Below are 22,044 nucleotides of genomic sequence, written 5' to 3' on the forward strand. Positions count from 1 at the left end.
TTCCCCCCGGGGAGGGGGGGGACGGGACAGAAAAAAAGGAGGGAAGCAAGAGGAAGGAGTAGGGGGACTGTTGCTAAATTCTCAGATTTCCAAGAGGAAGAGCAAGGGGCAAACATTTCAACTTTGGGAAGCACTATATAACTATATATACTTTCTGCAACCTGTTTTGCCTTAAACAGTGCTTGCTAATGTTAACAATGATAACAGTGAACATACCACCCCTAGGGAAGTAGCTGGAGTAGGATTCCTATTGGGTGGACTCAGCCAGAGTCAAACCCAGGCTCTTATTAGTTCTCTTTTCTGTGAGCTGTAGGGGACCAGACCCCGAGTGACAGAGACACCAGTAGCTCCCGAGTCAAACATTCATTAAGTGTTTACACCAGCACAGACTTGAAAATCTGCTCTAAAGGGTGTGGTGCCAGAGCGAGATTCTTACTGATGCAAAAAGAGGGGGCATGCCCCAGTGCCAGAATAACACAGTTTCACTGGGCAAGAGGGCACATTTTTTCCTAAGAATATAGGCTTTCACTGAGGTCCAGTGACATTGTGCCTGGCTCTCTGCCTCTGTGGAAATGAACATGCTTAATCCACTTTCCAAGTGAGGGAAATGGCAACAGAGCAGAGAAAAGTGGATTATTCCAAATTGCTTGAAATAACCCTGTAGATGAGAGAGAGAGAGAGAGAGAGAGAGAGAGAGAGAGAGAGAGAGAGACTTACTCCCCAGCCCTGTGTACAGCTTTATTGTCCAAGGCCACAGCTGTGTACATATGGCCATGGTAAAAATCAGATGCTATGTTTTATTTTATTGATTTTTATGTTTTTGAGGCAGGGTCTCTTATATTCCAGGGTGGCTTCCACCATGACTTTGTGATCCTCCTGCCTCCTCCTTCCAAGTGCTAGGATTATAGGTTTGCATCGGCCATGCTGTTTTATTTGGTGTTGGGAATCAAACCTAGGTCTCCACAATCAAACCCATTGTCTTCACTGGACAGTTGCTCTACCAACTGAGCCACATAGTCTCAGCCCAGTCACATCTTTAGTTTTTTTTTTTTTTTTTTTGACATAAGGAAGGTCTCTTTATGTAGTCCTGGCTGTCCTGGAATTCTCTGTGTAGATCAGGTTGGCCTACAGAGATCAGCTTCTCTCTCTCTCTCTTTCTCTCTGTGTGCACATGCAAACACATGCACATGCTCTCCTGTAACAGCTCAACACATTTAACATTTTTCCCCATTCCTGAACATCCTCAAGCACACAGGACAGAGGGAGTCATTAGGTCTATTTGGAAGAACCACAGCAGCTACTTACTTACAGCTAAAACGCAGGAGGCAGACTTCTGGGTCCCCTCCACCACCAGGCAGAAGAAGAAAAACTAGAACTCCCACTTTGTTTCTGCTTTCAGGGCCCCTCCCTCCCTCCCTCCACCAGCCCCAGGTTTCTCTTATTTAAAAATGCGGCCAGCTCACATTCTCCTCAGTGTCTGAGGACTTGACTTCCGGACCCCAGTGCCCCTTTTCACTGGGGCTGAGGGTGGGGGTGGGAAGCAGAAGGCATGAAGCTGTCAGCTCAAGGGGCTCAGGCCTCACCAGTCTCCTTTCTGTCCCTGAGGGTTGGGCTGTGCAGTTCTCAGGGGCCTCGGCACACTGCTGGGAGCTGCTCCCCAGCGACAGGCTTTTTTTTTTTTTTTTAATTATCAAATAAGTGATGGTAGGGGTGGGAGGTGGGGAAAAACATGAGAAACGGATGTAGTCTTTGTCACATCATCAGTTTTCAATAAAAAATCTAGACAGGGTTTTTGTTCGTTTGTTTGTTTTTGTTTTTATGTTTTTTGTTTGTTTTGTTTTTTTACCTTTACAGGGATTGAATTCCATCCTTGGGACTTAGAAAGAGAGAAGTATCAAATTGGTACTTGTGTTTGTTTTCCTCAATCATCCACTTAAAAATATTCTCTTTTCTGTAATATTTGAAGAAATACAGACATGAGACCAAGCACCACTGAAACTGACTTTTACCACCTAACCTTGTCAACATTCTGTTGAGCTGCCTGCCTCCCCTCCATTTAGAGGGAGGGGATGTCTCTGACCCAGTTCTTCGCTGTATAGTAAATATTGGTCGAATAAATGAATAAGTAACATCAGGAGGCATGAACTGGGTTGGAAGAAGATGTCAGGATTGGAAGAGGACAGCAGTGACAGGGTTACTAAGGCCTGGCAGCTACAGCAACTTCCTGTACATTCCCTGAGAAGCCATTTCTCCTATTTAGGAATGTGTTCAGGGAAATAATTACCATAACTAATAGTGAATGTGACGAGACAGTTGTGTTGAACTATACAACTGTGTAGGTTCTGTGTTATTCATCTATCTATCTATCTATCTATCTATCTATCTATCTATCTATCTATCTATCTACCTACCTATTTACCTAGCCATCATTTATTTATTCAGGATCTCATGTATCCCAGAATGGCCTCAAGTTCACCTTGAACTTGTGTTTTCCTTTCCACTACCTACCAAGCGCTGGCATCTTAGGTGTTTCCCTCTCTACTTGTATTCATTTTTATTTTGGCTTCTTTCTGTTTCTTGAGATAGAGTCTCATTCAGTAGCTCAAGATAACCTTGAACTAACAGCAATCCTCCTGCCTCAGCCTCTCAAAGTTTGAGATTACAGGCATGATCCAGCACACCTGGTTGATACATGCATTTCTTGTCATATGTGCTAAGTACCATTATATGCACAAGGAGGCAGAAAGGGAGATGGTACCTGCTTTGCTCAAAGTCACATGGCTGGTTATGAGAGCAGGGATTAAGTGCTCTCCTGGATTAGGGACCCAGGACCAGAGCCTCTTTGGTGAGGTGGCCAGGGCCTAGAATTAGCCAACTCTGTAGCCCCCACCCCCAACTCTGAGATTAAGGGGTTGGGGAGTGGTTCAGGAAGGCAGTTGTGATTGGGTTCCTGGCTGGCTTCACAAAAGCCAACTGTGGAGCAAGGTCCAATGATTATCACATGAAGATTAGAGTGCAAAGTCCTTAATTCGAAGACTTCCTCCCGCAATGCCTACAATCCATAACAGTGAGAGGGTGTCATTAAAGACCCAGGGTTGCACGCTGTCAATCAGTGCCCCAACATTCAGAGCTAGGCTGATGCCCTTCTGCTTCCTGGGCCTCATCCCGCTGCCTCCCACAGGTCAGGGGCAGGAGGGTCAGGCAGGGAAGTCGATGAGAAATGAATCTGATAATTCCTGGTGATGAGCAGCTGCTGATGTATACGTTGGGGGAGGAAGAACGGGGGAATCCTGTTTGATGATTAGCTGGGGTTTTCATTAACATGGGACTGGCCCTCCCCTCTCCACCCACCCCCTCTGACCCTAACCTATGTTTTGCCTTATGTCCGTGGCAACCGAATCTCCTTTCTGGGGAGGAGAAATGGGCTTCAGTAAACAGATCTATTTGTGTGAGTTCTATTACTCACTTGAAGCAGTGTCACTCCTTTTTCCACTGTGGTCTGTGTGTCTGAGTCACAGGGAGCTACAAGAGGGTTCTTTTCAATTGATGGCTCACTCCCAGCTACTTCTGACTGCCTGCCAACTTAGCAGGGCGTAGCTCACCAACTTTTTTTTTTTTTTTTAAATCCAGACTGATTCATAGAAACTCCTTTAAAACACGGGGAAGAGAAACCGCCCATCACACACCCCAGCACACCAGCCCAGGAAACTTATAACCTCGGGAGTCGGGTCCCTCCCCTCACTGTGGTCACATACCTCCCGAAGAGCGGACCAGACCAGCAGCCAGCTCCACCGCTCAGGGCATCTGCCTCGGTCTCTGGACACTCCAGGTAGGAATGCTCCCACACCGGGGAAACTCTGCAGGGACCTCTGCTCCCCGTCCCCAACCCCGTGTGTAAGCTCTGCGAAGCTGAGCTTTCTCTTCTCTGCTCTCCCTTTATGGATCTCAAAGAACCAAGTCCTTGAGACTTTTAACCTAAAGTAGTGGAGGAATCTGGAACACCAGCTGGCCCTGGCTTGCAATCGAGTTCTCTTGCGGGTATCTGGGTTCTTGCTCTGAGGATGTGGAAGGAACGGGACTTTGGAACAAACCTGAGTGGACTGTTCTCTATGGAGAAACTCTACGTGAGTGCTTCGAAGTGGCAGAACAAGCATGAAAGATGTTCCCAAACCTTCTGTTTTCATTCAAATTGCTTTGAGATGAGACCTAGAGGGGTGGTATCTTTGAAAGACGCTTCAACTTTTCTTCTCTCTCCACGCAGGTTAAAGGCAATAGGCAATCTCTGGAAAGAAAGTTGGCTTTGCATTGCGGGTTGTTTGTTGTCTTTTATGCTTGTGGGTGATGGTGGATGAATGGCTGGGTTTTTGCTACTGCACTCACTGCCCCCTTCTTGCCTGTTCATGTCTGTTTAAGTATGTCTTCCCGTCTGGTTTTCCCTCCACCCCCTTCTCACAGGATGGGGAGAGGGGATTGGTTTGTTTAAAGAAAAACCGTTAGGGAAACAGAGGCAAAGGGTGTTTCAAATAAAACTCAGGAGGGGTTGATGTGGCGGAGTGGGAAGACTGGGGTGGGTTCCGGAATCTTTGGCCAGATGTGGAGGTGGGGGAAGAAGCCAGGGGGAAGAGGGTGGGGCTGGGGGACTTCAGGGATTCCTGTAAAACTGTTGAATGGCTTTGTGTTTCCACCGGAGCCAGCTGCATTTGGGAGCTAACTTGAGGGGGGGAGGGGGGAATCTATCAGAACCGGTTACAGAATTTTCTAAGTGGATGGTGGAATTTCTCAGCGTACTACAAACCCACGTGCCAGTTGCAAAATGAACAAAGGCTCCGGGCTCTTGTTTGCTTTTGTTTTTATGAGCTTAGCGTTTTCAGTTGATGTCTGTGGAGGTGTGGTCCGTTTCGACACAGATATGACCCCCCCTCGTAAACAAGCCTGAGGAGAGTGACAGGACTCAGCTTGCCTGAAGAAGTGAGGCGCCTTTTTTCTTTAGAAATGCCGGTCTCTGGTTGGAAGATAAAATTTAAAAGTAATCAGTTTGTGAATCTACCCCGTTTCCCCAAGGTGGGGTGATAAGTAAGTGCTAGGACCCACTTCTCAAGACTTGGGGAACACCTGCCTCTGCTTCCAGTGTTTATTACTTCCAGGCTGCATGGGTGTGAACTAGTGAAGCCGTTGTTAAGTCCACAGCCACAGTTTCCTGTGAAGATCGCACACAGGATTGTGTGTAGTTCTGATCTGGTTGAAACCAGGCAGCCTTGAACAGACCAGCAGAAAGAGAACGCAGGAGGGGGAAACTGACACCAATTGCATGCCCTGTGGAGCTGTCTCAAATCCCGTTGCCCCTTGATAAATGAGAATATAATGCTTTGTGTCCTCCTGTCTCTCCTCCCCCGCCCAGCAGTTGGAGGATAATTGAAAAAAAAAAATCACTACTCTGGCTTTTGCTGTTTTCCCTCTAAGTAGTGGGAGAGCGCCTGGACTGTGAACATTTCTGGGCTTCAGCTCTAAGTCTTTGGCTGTCCTGGAAAAAGAGGCCATCCCTCCCACCATTACCTCCCCATTCCCCCCCCCATCATGGCCTTCCACCCTCAGGCAGCTCCAGTTATACCCCGAGTTTGCAGAACAGGGTGGAGACAGAGTACTGTCCAGGGCTGCTGGACATCCGCTCTGGCATCCCTGTCAGAGAGTCCCCAGATTTTACATTGTTCAGGGCACTAAACTGTCCTGGGAGTTAGCAGAAGGCCATCAAGGGCTAACTGGGGCAAATCATGTCCCAAGACTGTGGCTATGGGTCAGTAGTAAGGGGCAGCCCTCTGCCAGAGGACATTCCTCTGTCCCCAGACCTTGAGAAAGACTGGCTGGCTTTGGTCTCCTTTGGAGACAAGGTTAGGCTGGTGTCCAGCCCTGAGGAGGAAGGGCTCCATGGAAGCTGACGGGAATGCAGGGCCCCTTGGCTGTTTCTGGCTTTGAGACTGCAGCATAATAAGCACGGCACATTTCCATGGAGGCAAAACTGCTTTCTTGACACAAAACCTGAAGGCATCTCCCCCCCGGGGATGTGGCCAAGGTGTAAGACATGCGACAAACCAGTTTCATTTCTTTCTTTTCTTCATTCATCACTTTTATAGAATTTTAAATTTGGAAGTTGGGCGTGGTAGTTCATACCTGTAATCCCAGGGCTCAGGGAACTGAGGCAGAAGATTGCTAAGGGTTTCAAGGCCACCCTGCGCACACAGCGAAACTTGGTCTCAGAAACAAAGTTAACAGCAAAAATGTGAAGGTAATCATGTTGTCTTAGCACATGCAGAAGTCTTAACTTTTGTATTGTCACGGACGCATGGCTGTCCCGTGGCTCAAAGCTGCTTGGAATGTTAGGGAGGGAAACGCAGAGTGTACGAGTCTCAGAATGCACACCCACACCCATCCTTCTTTGCTGGACAGCAAATCGTATCAGACAGAGTTTCTGAAATTCAGCAAAAATGGCTTCTCTGAAAGTTCTTGTTTTGCAGGCCTGAAATAACCCAGAGGGGGAAAAAAGTTTTCAATTCTGGTTCTGCTGCTGCCCCACCCAACTTTCACACTCCGGTTCCTCCACATCCTTCATCTTCACTTAATGTTTAGTTAGCATGGCTCGATTATCCACAACCTCTTGTTTTATTCTTTTCTTTATTACTCAAATACGGGGTCTCCCTCTGTAGCCCTGGCTGCCCTATAACTTGCTATATAGACCAGACGGGCTTTGAACTCGCAGAGACCTACCTGCTCTGCTTCCTGAGTGCTGAGATTCAGGTCATACCCTACCCTCAGCTGTTTTGTTTTTCGAGACAGGCTTTCTCTATGAATGCCAGGCTGGGACCTAGGATTTTCTCCACCCTTCTTTCCTGAATGCTGGGGTTACAGGCCTGTATCCCCACTGCTGGCAGAAAGTGCATCTTTGAAAATATTAAGACCATCCCCCCCCAGTCATATTCTTCTTACATGATTGATTCTGAACGGTCTCATATACCAAGCGCCTGTTTGGTCCCTGCTGTGACTTACTATTTAATTTATACAAAGCTACCTAACATGCTCTCGCTTTGTAGATCAGGCTGACCTCAAATTCCCAGAGATCCACCTGCCTCTACCTCCCTGAATGCTGGGCTTACAGGGGTGTGCCACTACTTTAAGCAAAATATTGTATGTATGAGTGTGCATGTGTGAATGTTTTCTTCCCTGTTGCAGAAAGAGCATTTCTCAGGAACTGAAGAGGCTCTTCATGACCAGTCCTCTAAGTTTTATGCGGCTTGGGCTTATTCAGACTTTCCTGAGTCTCGCATGGAGTCTTCTTTCAAACAGGCAGTTATAATACGGCACTGTGTCGATAGCTGTGGGGAGGAATGGGAGATGACTGAGTAGGAAGATTGGGGCTGTGGTCTCGCCTTGCATCTTCCCTGGGATCAAAAGAAAGTCACTAAGAAAGAAAGAAAGAGGAAACAACTAGGCCACCAAGACCCCCGAGGCTTTGAAAAACGTAGGACGTTGCCACTTCTGTTTTCAAAACCTCCTTTGAACTCTTGTGAATGGCTAACTTCATCCATTAGCAAGAGGCTAGCGACATGGTCTGCTGGCAGTGTGCTTGTCTGGCATGTGTGTGGCTCTGCATTCATTACGAGGAGTAGAAGCCAGGAGGGGCAGGGGCCAGTCAATTTCTGCTGCCTTACCTGGTCTGAGATTCCTTGGGCCCAGAATTCAAAGAACCTACCTGAGATAGCCCTGCATATCACCTGCTCTTGGAAAGAAGGAAGCTGTTTGGTTTACGGAACAAAGGGTGCCATCTCAGGAGGGGTCTATGAGGACATCAATTCACTAGGAGCAAAATCAGGCTCAGAAACGGAGCTGGTCCTGGGTAAGACACGCCCACCTCTCAAAGAGGGAGAGCAGGTGCCAGTGTAGCTGACAGCAAAAGGAGAAAAGGGAAGGCTAGGGAACTGGAGGCAGCTGGGGGTGTGTGAGCAGAACTGGGTGCTTGAGGGATGAGTCAAACAGAGAGGTCTAAGAAGAGCCCTGTGAGGAGAAAGTAAGCAGGCAAGGGAGCCGTGGCAAGGCCGCTCTTATTTCTGACTCCTCCCCTTGACAGCCCCCTAATACTCTGTCTCAGAATAGCCCTTGGATCAGAATTCTGGGTTTTGTCCTCCATGAAAATCTTTTTCTCCTCTTAGTTTCGGCATGGTTGATGCATGTTTGGAGACACAGGGTTTCACAGCTAGAGTTGCAGTGTTTTTCCTCTCAGCCCAGTGAGTACTTTGATCTTAGACCTCTGCTTTCAGAAACCTAAGCTTTTTCCCTTGGGGTCTGAGAGAGGGGAAGGGGAGAAACTGTAACCCCAGCAGAGTTTTGTTCACACAGAGCTGAGCACAGGGGCTTCCCTTTGCTCCTGAGGCTGCTCCTGAGCCGCCTAGGGAGGGGACTCTGCCAGTGTTGAGGGTGTGGCCCTGAGTTGAAGATGGAAACCAACCGGTCTTAGGGCTGGCAGGGCGGGGTTTGACAGGGCCAGCTGTCTGTTCTGGGTGGGCCTTAGAAAGCAGAGTGAAGGAAGAGCCAACGGCCTCGGAAAGACCCTTTGTGTAGACCATTGGAGCTATTTTGAAGGACTGTCTAACTCTGATCAACTGGAAAGCTGTGGGAGGGACAGAGCCTCTAGTAAACTGACAAACCCCCAGATAAGAGCTGGTTATGGTGCTACAAGCCTCTCTAATCCCAACACAAGGGTGAGCAGAGGCAGGAGGATTGCTGTGAGTTTAAGGCTAGCAGTAATTACATAGTGATTCTGTCTCAGAATATCAGAGGAGGCCTGGGGAGAGAGCTTGCTGGGTAAAGTGCTCACCATGCAAAGAGGAACCGAGTTTGATTCCCAAAGCCCACGTGAGCAGCTGGGTGTGGTGGCTTGGGTTTGTAACCTCAACTATGGTAAAAGGGAGACAGGAGAGTCCCTGGGGCTTATAAGCAGCCAGCCTAGCTGACTCATGAGCACTGAGTCACTAGTGAGACCCCCATCTCATAAACAAAACAACAATAAACCAAGGTGGAGGACAACTAAGAAATGAATGACACCGAGGGTTGTCTTCTACACACACACACACACACACACACACACACACACCACATAAGAGGTAGAAAACCAAGCTGTATGACTGTGACTTCATTCCAACTTTGTTACCTGGAAGGCAGAGTTCTTGGTCAAAGGGCATGACTGAAAGAGCTTGATACCTCTCACCACTAAGTAGCCAACTTCTCTGAGACTGAGCCAACCCAGCAGCCCACCCAGCACACTTGGGTGCCCCTGCTGCACGCAGTCCCGCTCTCAGCCGTTGCTGGTTGAAGCATGTTGCTGCCATCTGCTGTCAGGCGCACCCAGGAGCCTCCAGGGCCCAGCCACACCTTGATTTTACCAAACCCTAGTTATTATCTTGGCAACTTCTCCCCGGAGGACAATCTGGCTGCGGGAGTACTTCTCCTTTGTCGAGAGCAAAAGGCAGCGGAAGCTTCCGTCCTCACCCGGGAGACATCCTCCCTGACACTGGCCAGCTGCAGCCCGAGGGCGTGGGCTGAGATGGGGCCTCACAGCCCAGGTCTGTCTACAGCCTTTGCAGATGTTGTCCAGACCCACCCACTCCATGGACATAATGGAGGACGAACGGAAATAGGAGAGAGAGAGATGAGGGTGGGGTGTGGGGGTGGGGTGTCTCTGTGGATGCATCTGAAAAAACAATATTCATGCTGTTTCCTTGCCTTTGCATAGTCCGTGGCTCTCAGGCTGCAGAGAAGCCCAAGGCCACCTCACTGGCCTGAGCATTACACTAATGAACAAATATGACCTACCATGTGGCTTGCTTTGTGTTAGGTACAGACTCTTCAATTCTCATACTAACCCTATGAGGTCTTTAAGAAATTTGAACTTAGGGTTGGCTCTTTATCACTTGAGATTCTGCCTTCTGAGATCTCACCAAGCTGACAGGTTTTGCAAAAATCTTTCATCTCTGGCCATTAGCCAGATAGACTGTGGGAATCAGCCACACCTTTCTAATCGGACCTATCTCCCTCCCTTCTCCCTTTCTTTCCTTTTTGATTTTTCTCCCTCCCCTCCACCCCTGCTTTCCTTCTTGTTTCCTTCCCACTTCATCTTTTCTTTTCTTTTTTTTTTTATGTCTTTTTTCCCTTCATCCTCTTCTCTTCCTTTCTTTGTCTCTTCCTGTGTCTTTCCCTCCTCTCCCTCTTCCTTCTAGCATATCTACTTACTCCTTGGCACTATATTCTAACTATGTGTGGCAGTCTATACAGGGTATATTAGCCCCAAAGAGACTGCACTGTTTATGACAGGCCGCCTTTGTAGATGGTAGTCCCTTTGCCCCAGGACCACAGAGAAACAGCTGTTTTCCTGAAGCATCCAGATCTCTGGTTCTTTCACTGCTCAGCTGTTGATGGGCACAGACTGGACCAGAACTTGAAGCATGAGACATACAGAGCCAAGGGCAACTTGCAGTGTTTTCTTCCCACACTGAACACCCATATGCAGAAACAGGAAGACTTGGTCCTTTAGGATGCCCCCACCCTGTTTCCCATGCAGAGATGCATGCCTCCTTCTCCATCTGTACGTAAAACAAGGTTGAGGATGGAAAAGTACACATGACATAAAACAATAATAACAATGGCCAGGAAAGCTCATCCAAGGCCCCATCCACTCAGCTTGCCTTTAATCCCAGCCTTTCCCTCCTCCAGACACATCCTCCACACTGCTCCCCAAGGGCAGAGCTTCCTTTTCACTGGCTTTTATGTCCTATGGCCATCTAAAATGATTCTCAATGGGAAAAAAACACATTCGAAAACCCAAACACAGCAAGAACGGTTTTCACATGGAGGAGGGCAGACAGGCTTCCATGCCACCCTGCAAGGTTCTCAGGTAGCCTCAGAAGCACTTCCAATGTCACGCTGAGGAAGATGTGCACGGTTGGGGATGACTCATGAAGGCCAGTTGACCCAGCCACTTTCAGAGCGGCTTTGCCTCTCCTCTTCCCTCCTGCATTGCAGGAGGTGCCAGGTCTTTGATTAGAAGGTGTGAGAAAGCTTTCACCCTAATTTGCAGTCAGCCAGCAGGAGAAGGAAGGACAGAGGAGGCCCTAGTCAGAGAATAATCTCAGGACTTAGCTGTGCCTTGTTTGTTTGTGTGTGTGCATGTGTGCATGCATGTGTTTGCTGGGGGACTGAACCAAGAGCTTCCTGAGGGCTACGAAAGCACTCTTTTTAATTAATTGTTCATTTTGAAACAAGGTCTCACTATGGCTTTCTTGGAGCTCACTATGCAGATCAGGGTAGCCTAGAACTCATAGAGCTCTGCCTCCCGAATGCTGGGATTAGAGGTGTGTGCCACCTACCTCCAGAATAAGCAAGACCTCACTCTTACCGACTGAATTATACCCGAATTCCGTGGGCTATATGTCTTGTTGGGAGGATTTTTTTCTAATTCGCCCTTGGTAGGTAGTTCCCCAGAACAGGTTGAATTTAAGTGTGATTTGCATAGGTTTTCAGGTTGAGTTTGCAGATAACTTTCATGGTTCTAGAAGCAATTTTTAAAGCTATCCCTTAGCCTGGATGTTTCATTCTTACATGAAGTAGTTACAAAAATTAAATGGAAATAAATAATATGAAGTTTGTATATAATAAGACGCTTGGTCCATACTTGTAGTGATAAATCAAGTAATTTATAAAAATGACAGAGGACTAACGTATATGTTACCTTAAAAAAAAAAGGAGGTGCTGGAGTGATGGCTCAGTGATTAAGAGCACCAGGGGACCTAGGTTCAATTCCCAGCACCCACATAGCTGGTGGCTCACAACTGTTTGTAACTCCAGTTCCAGGGGGCTTAGCACCTTGGGCCACACTCTCATAGCACACAGACATACATGTTACACAGACACACACGTCGGCAAAACACCCATGCACATAAAATAAAAATGAAAAAAGACAGAGGAGGCATGCTGTTTCCCGTACGAGGCCTTCGGTCACTTTGTTGTTATTTTTCCATATTGAAGAAAATATTGTCCTCTTTAGTTCATTTATTTGTTCATTAATGATGTGTCTCTGGTACCTGTCATAGAGTCTGCCCTTAGGAACTCAGACTCCTCAGGGTGGGGAAGCCAAACATGTCCATAAAGAACTCTGTCATCTTGCAGGGTGCCATTTGGGACTTTAATGGGACTACAAAAGGACTATTACGTAACAAGAGGGAGGAAAAAAAAAAACCCTTCAGACCTATGAAAAGGAGGCAGAATTTGACCTTGGTGAAAAAATTAATAGGTAGTTACTAGGGGAAGGACATAAAGCAGCTTTAATATTTGGAAGTCAAATTCCCAGGATTCTGTGGGCAGCTGTCTGGAGTCTTTTTTTCCTGGCGACCTGTGCTTCTCTGAGTTGTGGTGGGGAGATGAAGGTTTGTAGGTTGAGGAGGGACATGGTTAGATAACTAAATTCGAACAGAGAAAGCATGCAGAAGGAAAGGTTAGAGAAAGTGTCATGGGAGGGGCTGGTGACAGCATCCAGACTAGAATCCTGACAATGGGGGAGACATTAGAGACCCAGAGCAAGATAACACAGGTCACACTGACTGTGAGGCCTCAGGCAGGAAACCAGGTAGAGGCAGAAATGGCAGCTGAGCCATTATTGCTCTTTTCTTCCTAGTAATGGACGGTCTCAGACACCCCACCCTTTCCCGGAAATTACTAAACTAAGTTTCAGCCAGCCACATCCACACACACAGTCCCAGTAAGCATCTTGTATGGTCTTGCCATCCATAGAGACTGTGTCTTGGCTAGAGTCTCACCCATTCTCCAATGAATTGTGCAGCTCTGTACACCCAGGATGGTAGCTCAGCACGAAGGAGGCAGGAGGATTGCCACAAGTTTGAGGCCAGTCTGGGCTACATAGTGATTTCCACCGTACTTGGCTCCAAGTGTTTGATCCCTATTTTTCCTATTAGTTATTTCTTTCTAGAGTAGCTGCTCAAGCCTTTTGGTTTTTGAGCACACGCCACCGTTCAAAACACTGTGAATTGACCAGGTGCGATGGCCCTCACTAGGGAGTATAAAAGCACCGTGAGCCACATTCCTGGTATGGGGGTCCCTGACAGCAGAGGACACACTTGGGGTCTGTCCCCTCCGCTCGAGGGGAGGGAGGTGCTACGCTGGGACCTTCAGAGCTGTGGTGCTGTGTCCTCTGCTTCTGGGCTTGGTCCACCCCTCAAGAATGAGGGCTGCACTCTCCACTGAAGAATGCCAACCACAGCATTCTGGAGAAAAACGAGAGAGAATTCCACTGTTGCTTCAGTGAGACACAGGCTGTCTCAGGCTATACTTTCAAAATCGTCTGAATGCTTCTCAGACTTTCGTTTGCTTTGTTTTCATGGTGGTACTGAGGACCCGTCCCAGGGCACTGAACCTGCTGGGCCAGTGCTATACCAGTGAGGTATATTCTGTGCCCAAGACCGGAAGTGGTCTCAAAAGACCATTGGGGGGAGGTGGAAACCTCAAGAGCATGAGCTTAGACTCATTCTTACTTGCTGTTTGCTAGGTTCCCAGATATCCACCCAGCAACCTCCACCATTTTCTGAAAAGACCTTGAGGGCTTTTGTCCTTCTAGACCAGCGGTTCTCAACATTCCTAGTGCTGGGACCCTTCAACCATAAAATTATTTTCATTGGTACTTTATAACTGTAACGTGCTGCTGTTATGAATGACAAAGAAAATATCTGATATTCAGGACATCACGTATGCAACCCCCATGAAAGGGTTGTTTGACCCCCAAAGGGGTCTCAACTCACAGGTTGAGAACAGCTGTTCTAGCCCGAGGGGTAACAGGTAGGCTCCTAATACAGGGCCTGGGTAACTACGGGTGATCCAACACAGAAATTTACTAAGATGTTCCATTGTTTTTTCAAGCATTTTGGAAGAAGGGTTTTGCTGGGCATGGGCATGGTGGTGCATATCTTTAATCCCAGCACTCGGGAGGCAGAGGCAGGAGGATCTTTGTGAGTTTGAGGCTAGCCTGGTCTACAAAATTATTCCAGGAAGCCAGGGCTCTATTACACATGGAAACCCTGTCTCAAACAAAACAAAACAAAACAAAACAAAAAAGGAAGCCCCTCTAACCCAACAATGGATGACGCTGATAAGAACTGACAAATTTGGGACAGTGAAAAGATGAAATGTATTCTGCATGAACTCCACCCAAACAGCCTCCACAGTGGCTGCGCACAGGAGTCAGAAGCAGGGAGAGCTGTATATTCTTGTTCGTGAAGAACACTCATTGATCTGAGATATTTGCTCCCTGCCTTAGCACCCCCTCTTAGTGTCAGATAAAAGAGTCACTTTTTGGTTTGAGACCCCTCACTTGTCCTTCTATCTGACAGTAGTCAGGGGACAAGGACTAGGCGAGCACGTGGTGAGGTAAGACTTGAGGTGGAGTGGCTGGGAGAGGACATACTTCCCTGATATGATGGGGAACCTCATCCCTGGATGGGACTGTAAGTGGGATGGACTAAGATGGACTCTGCTGGAAAGGTCCCAGGTCAGCTGAGGAGACAGGAAGTCTCCTGAATCCCACCCGCCTGTCAGGTGACTCATTTAAAGAGGCCTCACTTGATGGATTAGATTTCATTCTTGGCTCCTCAACTACCTCTCACAACCAGGAAGATATTTGTAAATTATAAACAAAATCAACGGGAGAGCCGTTGAAGGGTCAAGGAGGGTTGGACGCAAGTACCCATTCTGTAATTCTCATAATTTCCTGCCCTGAGCCGGCTTACCAGAGGGGTAAGCCTGGAACAGAGAATATGTCAAAAGGATTGAGAAAAGCCAGTTTTCTCTGGTGATTCTGGAGGATGTGATCTTGTGACTCACCCCATTCAAGGGGCAAGGACTAGGCAAAAATGACAATTTCTGAAGACCCAAATGATTTCAGCCACATGCCACTTGGTGAACTAGCCTGTAAACGTCTTTTTCATTGACCTTGACATGCGAGGGGCTGTGACTGAGTGACTGGACTGGGTGGGACTGTGACTGAGTGACCGGATTGGGTGGGCAACAGCTCTTCTGCCTCACAGAAGGAAAACAGTAGGAAATCAGGAAATCAGGGCAACCCTGTTATTAATACCACATGCCCGATGCGGCACAAGGCATTTTTGCTTATATAATCCAGTGGAACCCTCACACTTCTGGATATAATTGGCATCATCACCCCACTTCATTTACGAGGAGACTGAGGCAGAGATCCAAGTGCTTTGGAATAATTCTAAGTCAACTTCTAACTCCCAAACCCCTTTTCTCCATACATGAAAGCCAAGCTGGGAATGATAGAGGTGTGTGACAGCTCCAGAAAAGCAGCAGTGAGTGCAGTAAAGAGGACTCACAGGCCAGACAATCCCAGTCTCTCCCTGGTGACAGCAGGAAAGTGTCATCAACTTTGTCATTCACAGTAAATTGGAAACATTCTCTGCCCCTCCCTCACCATTCCCCCCAAACTGGAGGGAAGGAGCGAATGGGGAAGAAATTTTTGGAGAGTGGAAACCAGTGTCTAGAAAGAGCGAAGAACCCAGGCATCCAGGGGATCACGTTCGCTTATGAGTGCCTAACGAGAAAGTGAGAGGAGATAAAAGACACCTGAAATGTCAGAATAATGATAGTATCCGTGTTCTAATAAATACCTCCTGTAGCATGAAAGTGGCTTTAAGCACACTCAAAGCATCAATTAAGTCAGGTGGAGTGAGGGGGGAAGGAAGCAATTGCAGGATCCACACAGCCATCTCCTCTCAGGCTGCTGCTGCATCCTCACACACTCCCTGCCTGCAGGGCCAATAACTCAGGCCCTTTCCTTTTGATGTCTGCCTGAGCTGGCTTCGCATCTAACTGTCACAGGCGTGAGGAAGAGCTTACGCAGCTGACAGACATCAGCACAGCTCAGTGGTCACTTCCTTACACTTATACTTCCTTTTGTTCCTAGTTTTAAGACTAGTGGCCTCTACTGAAATTATGGCTGCGAACTTTTGTTGACTCCTCCCCCCCCCACACTGTTAATTTCTATTAGATCCTAGTCTTCTGAACGGTGATTTATGTACCCGTTTGTCTTCAGGGATGGGTCCTGATTGGCTGAAGTTGCATACACATCACATGCCAGTAGAAAGCACGTCTGATGTTCTCTCGGGCTTTACCCTTCTGTAGCACCAGAGCTGTCATGTTGAGCTGTAAGAAAGCCAACATTGCCCTGGACCGGCAACAGCCTTCCCACCAACAGCCGCTCAGGGCCAAAGGCTCAGGTGTTGCAAATATTAGTCTGGAATGCTAAATCAGTAAGTGATCGGGCCATTAGGCTGTAATTAGGTTGTCTTGCTGCTGGATGCCAAAGAGCATTGTAATAACAGAACTTGTATCTCTCCCATTTTACGTCTCATCCGGGATCAAATTAGTGGAGCCAATTTGCTCTATGGCCGTTGAGTAATAGTGGCTTGTTCTGCAGAACACATCATTTCTATCCAAACTGCTGGGTGAGCATTTTGCTGGGAGTAAGGATGCTCTCCTCACGCAAACTGGAGCTGTATGCTGCTGCTGCTGCAGTGAGCTGACAAAAGCCTCAAAACTCAAAGCCCTACTTTTGGATTGTAAACCACAAAGAAAACATTGACAGCAGTTATAAAACATAGAAAGCTCTTTTTAACATAATGGACATTGTATCCTTTAACAGTCATTGTATTAAAGAAATGAATCTATAAATGTGGGAACAGAACTGAAGTACATGTCTGTTCATAAACGAGCAGGCACTTAGGGATAAAAAGATATCAGATAAAGTGAAACTCAGCTTTTAGAAATTCTGCTGCAATTTTGAATTTTAAAAATTGTCATTTTTTTTTCCTTGTGTTGATGGGAAGCCCACAAAGTGAGAGGGTGTGGTTTGTCTTAAAAAATGTTGACAGTCACCTTTCGGTCTTCTCTGTCTTTTGTTTTCAGAATTCTCTGTTGAAGAGTCACTGAAAAGCCAAGATGTTGGTGTTACTGGCCGGTCTCTTCGTGGTTCACATCGCCACTGCCATTATGCTGTTTGTCTCCACCATCTCCAACGTGAGTCACATCCTCCTGTTCATTCATCCTTGGAAGGGTGGTTGGAATTATTTTTGGTGGTGGTGGTGGTGGTGGTGTCCGGGTGTGGGGGTGCAAAGTCACAGTGCAGAGAACTTCCAGTTTAGCTGTGGGGGGTGGGGGGAAAAGAATACTCCTAAGCCAAAGAATGAAATGACCAAGGAACCGCGAGTGATTCTTCTAGGGGCAGGAAGAACAAGGAGGCATCTTCAGCTTCTTGAAGGAGTCTCTCTACCGAAGGTGGAGATTGAGGTGCATCTGGAGGATGGGTGGGTGGGTGTGGCTCCTGTTAGAGAAAGAAGGGAAGTGAAAGAAAGGAGAAATGCATTCCAACCAGGAGGGCTGGCAAAGATGCCCTTGCCCTACTCAGGAGTGAAAGCTCTCCATCCCTGCGCTAAACCCTGCAGAGAATCTTCACTAGACGGTGGTGGACGTGAGAGAATAAGAGCACTGCTTTGGTTATTAGCTTGTCCAATTCAAGTTTTGGGCGGAAATCGGCGTGTGAAGTGGAATTTGGTAGGATTAACTCGTCGCCCGGTGAACCAAATAACACCCCCTCCCCAAAAAACAAAAAACAAACAAACAAACAAACAAAAAAAACAAACCGATCATAAAGCGCTCTGAACCCGGGGCTGCTCTGACCCCTAGTGGTCATTTTTAGCATCCAATTTGCTTGTGTTTTCTCAGACAAAATGAACCTGCTTCTTGGGCTTGTAAGTTAAGGCAACTAGCCCATTGTGATGGTAGGGTTTACTTGAAGGAGGTGGAGGCAAGAGGATCACGAGTTTGAGGCTGGCCTGGGCTACACATTTTTCCGGGTGTGCCTTTAGTACCAGCACTTGGGAGGCAGCCTGGTCTATGTGGTGAGTTTCAGAACAGAGTTTTTATTTCCTCACCAACAGTTTTCAATTCCTTAAGAACTTTACAATTTTTAACCACTGAGGTGGAATTTCTTCTTCTTCTTCTTCTTCTTCTTCTTCTTCTTCTTCTTCTTCTTCTTCTTCTTCTTCTTCTTCTTCTTCTTCTTCTTCTTCTTCTTATCTGTTTCTGTCTGTGACTCTGTCTCTCTCTCTCCTCTTTGTGTATAGCATGAATACTGAAGTCCAAAGAAGGAAGAAGGAAGATGACCTTCTTCTTGGGTCACAATCCCCTTGTATGGGATTTTTGTGACTTTGGCTCTAATTTCTACAGAGACAAGAGGCTTAGCCATATTTACAGCCACACAGGGTGTCTTGGTTAAGCTTTGTTCTTGACACACAAATGATGTTCTTTTCTGAGAGCAGAAGGGCAGTTCTTAATCATCTCCATTTCCTTCTGGTTTCAGGTCTGGATGGTTTTAGATAATGTAGAATCGTCTGTAGGGCTTTGGAAGAACTGCACTGGTGGTAACTGTGACAGCCCTCTATCATACGGCAATGAAGGTATGCGTGCAGAGACCAATGCCAAGACCGCCATGGGCGTGGTCAGGGAGATGTCCAGAATCTCAGGTTGTCTAATGCTCCTGCTCCTGTGTTCACAGATGCTATCAAGGCAGTGCAAGCTTTCATGATCCTCTCCATCATCTTCTCTGTAATCTCCCTTGTGGTCTTCGTGTTCCAGCTCTTCACCATGGAGAAGGGAAACCGGTTCTTCCTCTCAGGCTCCACCATGCTGGTGTGCTGTGAGTATCCAGACCAGAATCTATTTTATAGGAGAGCTGCTTCTTCTTCTTCTTCTTCTTCTTCCTCCTCCTCCTCCTCCTCCTCTTCTTCTTCTTCCCACTGCTGGGGACTGAATCCAGGGCCTTGAAATGCTAAACAAATACCCTACAACTGAGCTGTAGACATCTCTAGCCCTGTAGGAAAGGCTTTACTAGTCCTCACATCATTGCTTCAGCCACTGCCTCAGATTAGTTCATGGCTGTGTGACGTTGCCTTGGGCTGTTCTCTCTTCTAGCTACCTGTTGATGGCCTGCTATTGCTGCTTGGATTAACAACCCTCATATGTTTTGTTGTTTAAAAAGCTAACGTCCCTAGGAGCTACCAAGTGGTTGGGAACCATCAGGAGCCCCTCTATACTGAAGGCTAGAAAAGGTGGCTATTGCCATGATATATGCCTTTATTGCAATTTGCCATCTTCTCCATTCTTCCCAGAAACACCCAGTTTGGTAAAAGTCCATGCTGCTCTCATAACACCATACCTATACCTACAGGGGTCCAGATGGGAAAGGCAGGTGGAAAGCAGGATGCTTTATGATTTATTCCCCATTGCACACAAACCAGTACAGAGATGAGAGTCCAGGTATCTCTAATCCACCAACATACCATCAAGACTAAATCTAGGCAAACAAACAGAGCAACCTTTTCATTGTTGTCGAGGGAAATGGGATCTTAAAAAAACAAAACAAAAAAAACCAAAAAAACAAAAAAAACATTTAAGTACCAGCCGTGACAGCTCCTTTTTTCTTGCAGGGCTGTGCATCCTGGTTGGCGTGTCTATCTACACACATCACTATGCCCACAGCGAAAGGAACTTCACCTACAGCAGCCACCAAGGCTATTGTTTCATCCTGACCTGGATTTGCTTCTGCTTCAGTTTCATCATTGGCATTCTCTATATGGTCCTGAGGAAGAAATAAGCTGAACTGGCTTGTAGGGATCTAGGGGGTGGGGCGGGAGTGGGGAGGAGGAAGCAACTTAACCTGGGAGAGAAGCAGAAGTCATTGTATAGAAATAACCGAGGGAAGGGTGGGGGAGGGGAGGGGGGAAGGAAGAGTGGGAGAGGCCCACACCCAAACCATGCCTGGGGGTTGGGGTGGGATTCTCTACTGCCCAAGTGCCCATCCTTGGAAGAAAGTTGTTGGCTACTACCCTGATGCTTCCTTGAGGCCACCAGAGAGTCCCCCTCTAGCCACCAAGTACGGCCTCATCTATCCTCAGTTACATATGCCACTTGGGGTCTCAGCGGCTGCCATACCACTGGCTCCACTGCTGAGGGTGACTTCTGGAAGCCAGTCACCAAATTCAGATCCCAAGCGAGTGGTCTAGTGGGAGCTTCGGCCAGGAAGCCAATGTCCTTATTTGGTGGCCTTCCTGACAAAAGAGTAAAAAGAGAGATGGTTTATAAGGTCAAGTTTGTGAGATTGGCTTACCCAAGAAATCAAAGCTCTTACCCCGGAGGACCTGGGAGTTAGGTGGGGATAGGCAGAGCCTCTGTCATGCTTCGCTGAGCTGTCCCTCCTGGAGGCCTCCTGGTGTGGACTCTGCTAGACTCTCACGTAAAGCCAAGGCAGCTTATCTGGAGTTTTTCTAGATTCTCTAGAGCCAAAGATGAAAATGTCCCACAATCTGTAGGTTCAAAGGGCATGCTCACCACAGTGCCAAAATAAGATCCTGGGTTTTAGGATTCCCCCCCACCCTCAGTGCACACAATGTGTCTTGCACACAATGTGTCTTGTAAGTGTGACATGAGAGAGATACATGTGGCTCCTTGCCATGCAAGTCTGTCAAGCTTCCTCTGAATTAGAGATGTTTGAGGGAGTTCTGTCTAATGATGACCAAAATAACACTGGGGGCCAGAGCATAACATCAGAATTCAGTGGTCACTGTAGCTTTGAGTGGTCCCTGGCTGGAGCAGTTTGACTGTTGTCTAGATAAAGATGGAAGTTCTGTAAGCCAATTAAAACATGTACCAACCTAAACCAAAGACAAATACTGGGGACGTGGGGGAAGGTGCTATATGATTATGGAGTATTAGCATACTATATTTCAGTTATGATAAGAATAGAGTGCCTGCTCTCAGGAAGAAAAATATAATCCCAAGAGATCAATAAAATCCTGTGATGGGCAGATAGTTTCTTTTTTAAAAGAGGAGAAACTTTTGGGGTATCCAGTCAGAGGGTAGCTGTATTGTTGGGGCTGAAGGGGTAATCCTATAGAGGATTTAGAAGTAGTATGATATTCCTGGTTCGGTGGGCAGAGCTCTGTCTACAGCAGCTATTTTAAGCCATCTCAGATTTCTGCCTTCAAGGGCTTTCTTTTCAGAAATAGTTTCTTTTATTGCCCTTAGAAGATCACCTGGAAGAAGGGTCTGAGACATCTTGCCTACATTTCTTTTCCTAGGGATATCTGTATCCATTTCTTATATACATTTCTTTTTATGGGGGGGGGTTGTTATGCTAGAGTTTCTGGTATTTATGTAAAGGGACTATTACTAAGTATATTTCTCTGTGTATTATGTTTAAGGGAATGTTGAAGGTAGGTTACTAAATTGCTGGGCTGAGGGTAGAGATACTGGTCAGAAAAAGCTGTGGGATAACAAATTCTTAAATTATAATTTGGTTACCATACACCTGTTCAAGGATGTCTTATATCCAGAAGGATATCAACAGACAGATATAACTAGAAAAAGATAGTCACATTTTGTTTAAAAAAAAAAGTTGAATTATGACTGGAGTGAACCATGCGTTCCCTTGTCTTTTACTTTTCTTCTGTGATTTTCATGTCTCATGTAATTTGCATTGCATTGGTGGGTTATTCTAGTACTGTATTTGGCTTCTTCATTAATAGATTATTTCATATACTATAATTGTAAATATTTTGATACAAATGTTTATAACTCTAGGGATATAAAAACAAATTCTGATTCCCTACATTGCGTGACTGTTTTCTTTTATAAAAGAAAAAATGAGATCATATAGAGAACGGCGACATTTATTCCTCCTCATTAAGTTACCTACTGGTTTGATTTGGGGAACTTGACATTTATTTGAGACATTAAGCTACTTTCTGGTAAAACCTTAAGGATTTCTCTAATAATTATTTCAGGCAGCTGAATGTTATTAAATATAGCTTTGCCTTGCTTTAATTAGCCCTCTTAGGCAAAAATGGAATTTCATAAGCTAATATA

At 46.6% G+C, this 22,044-nt stretch overlaps 1 protein-coding gene across 1 annotated transcript; it reads left to right on the plus strand.

Moving 5' to 3' along the window:
* Positions 1 to 3,647: 3,647 nt before the first annotated feature.
* Positions 3,648 to 21,787, plus strand: Emp1 (epithelial membrane protein 1). Its single transcript, XM_021634097.2, has 5 exons — positions 3,648 to 3,829; positions 17,029 to 17,139; positions 18,482 to 18,578; positions 18,677 to 18,817; positions 19,608 to 21,787. Exons 2-5 carry the CDS (start codon positions 17,062 to 17,064, stop codon positions 19,772 to 19,774), a joined length of 483 nt encoding a protein of 160 aa, XP_021489772.1. The 5' UTR covers positions 3,648 to 3,829; positions 17,029 to 17,061; the 3' UTR covers positions 19,775 to 21,787.
* The last annotated feature ends 257 nt before the right edge of the window (positions 21,788 to 22,044 follow it).

This window comes from Meriones unguiculatus, chromosome 5 (assembly GCF_030254825.1).
Source record: "Meriones unguiculatus strain TT.TT164.6M chromosome 5, Bangor_MerUng_6.1, whole genome shotgun sequence".
Classification (NCBI taxonomy): Eukaryota; Metazoa; Chordata; class Mammalia; order Rodentia; family Muridae; genus Meriones; species Meriones unguiculatus.

Excerpts from the sequence above, each read along its gene's own strand:
- Emp1 (XM_021634097.2), top strand. The coding sequence starts at position 17,062 with ATGTTGGTGTTACTGGCCGGTCTCTTCGTGGTTCACATCGCCACTGCC. Across the intron at positions 17,140-18,481 it reads TTGTCTCCACCATCTCCAAC|GTCTGGATGGTTTTAGATAA; the intron begins GTGAGTCACATC and ends TTCTGGTTTCAG. Across the intron at positions 18,579-18,676 it reads TCTATCATACGGCAATGAAG|ATGCTATCAAGGCAGTGCAA; the intron begins GTATGCGTGCAG and ends CTGTGTTCACAG.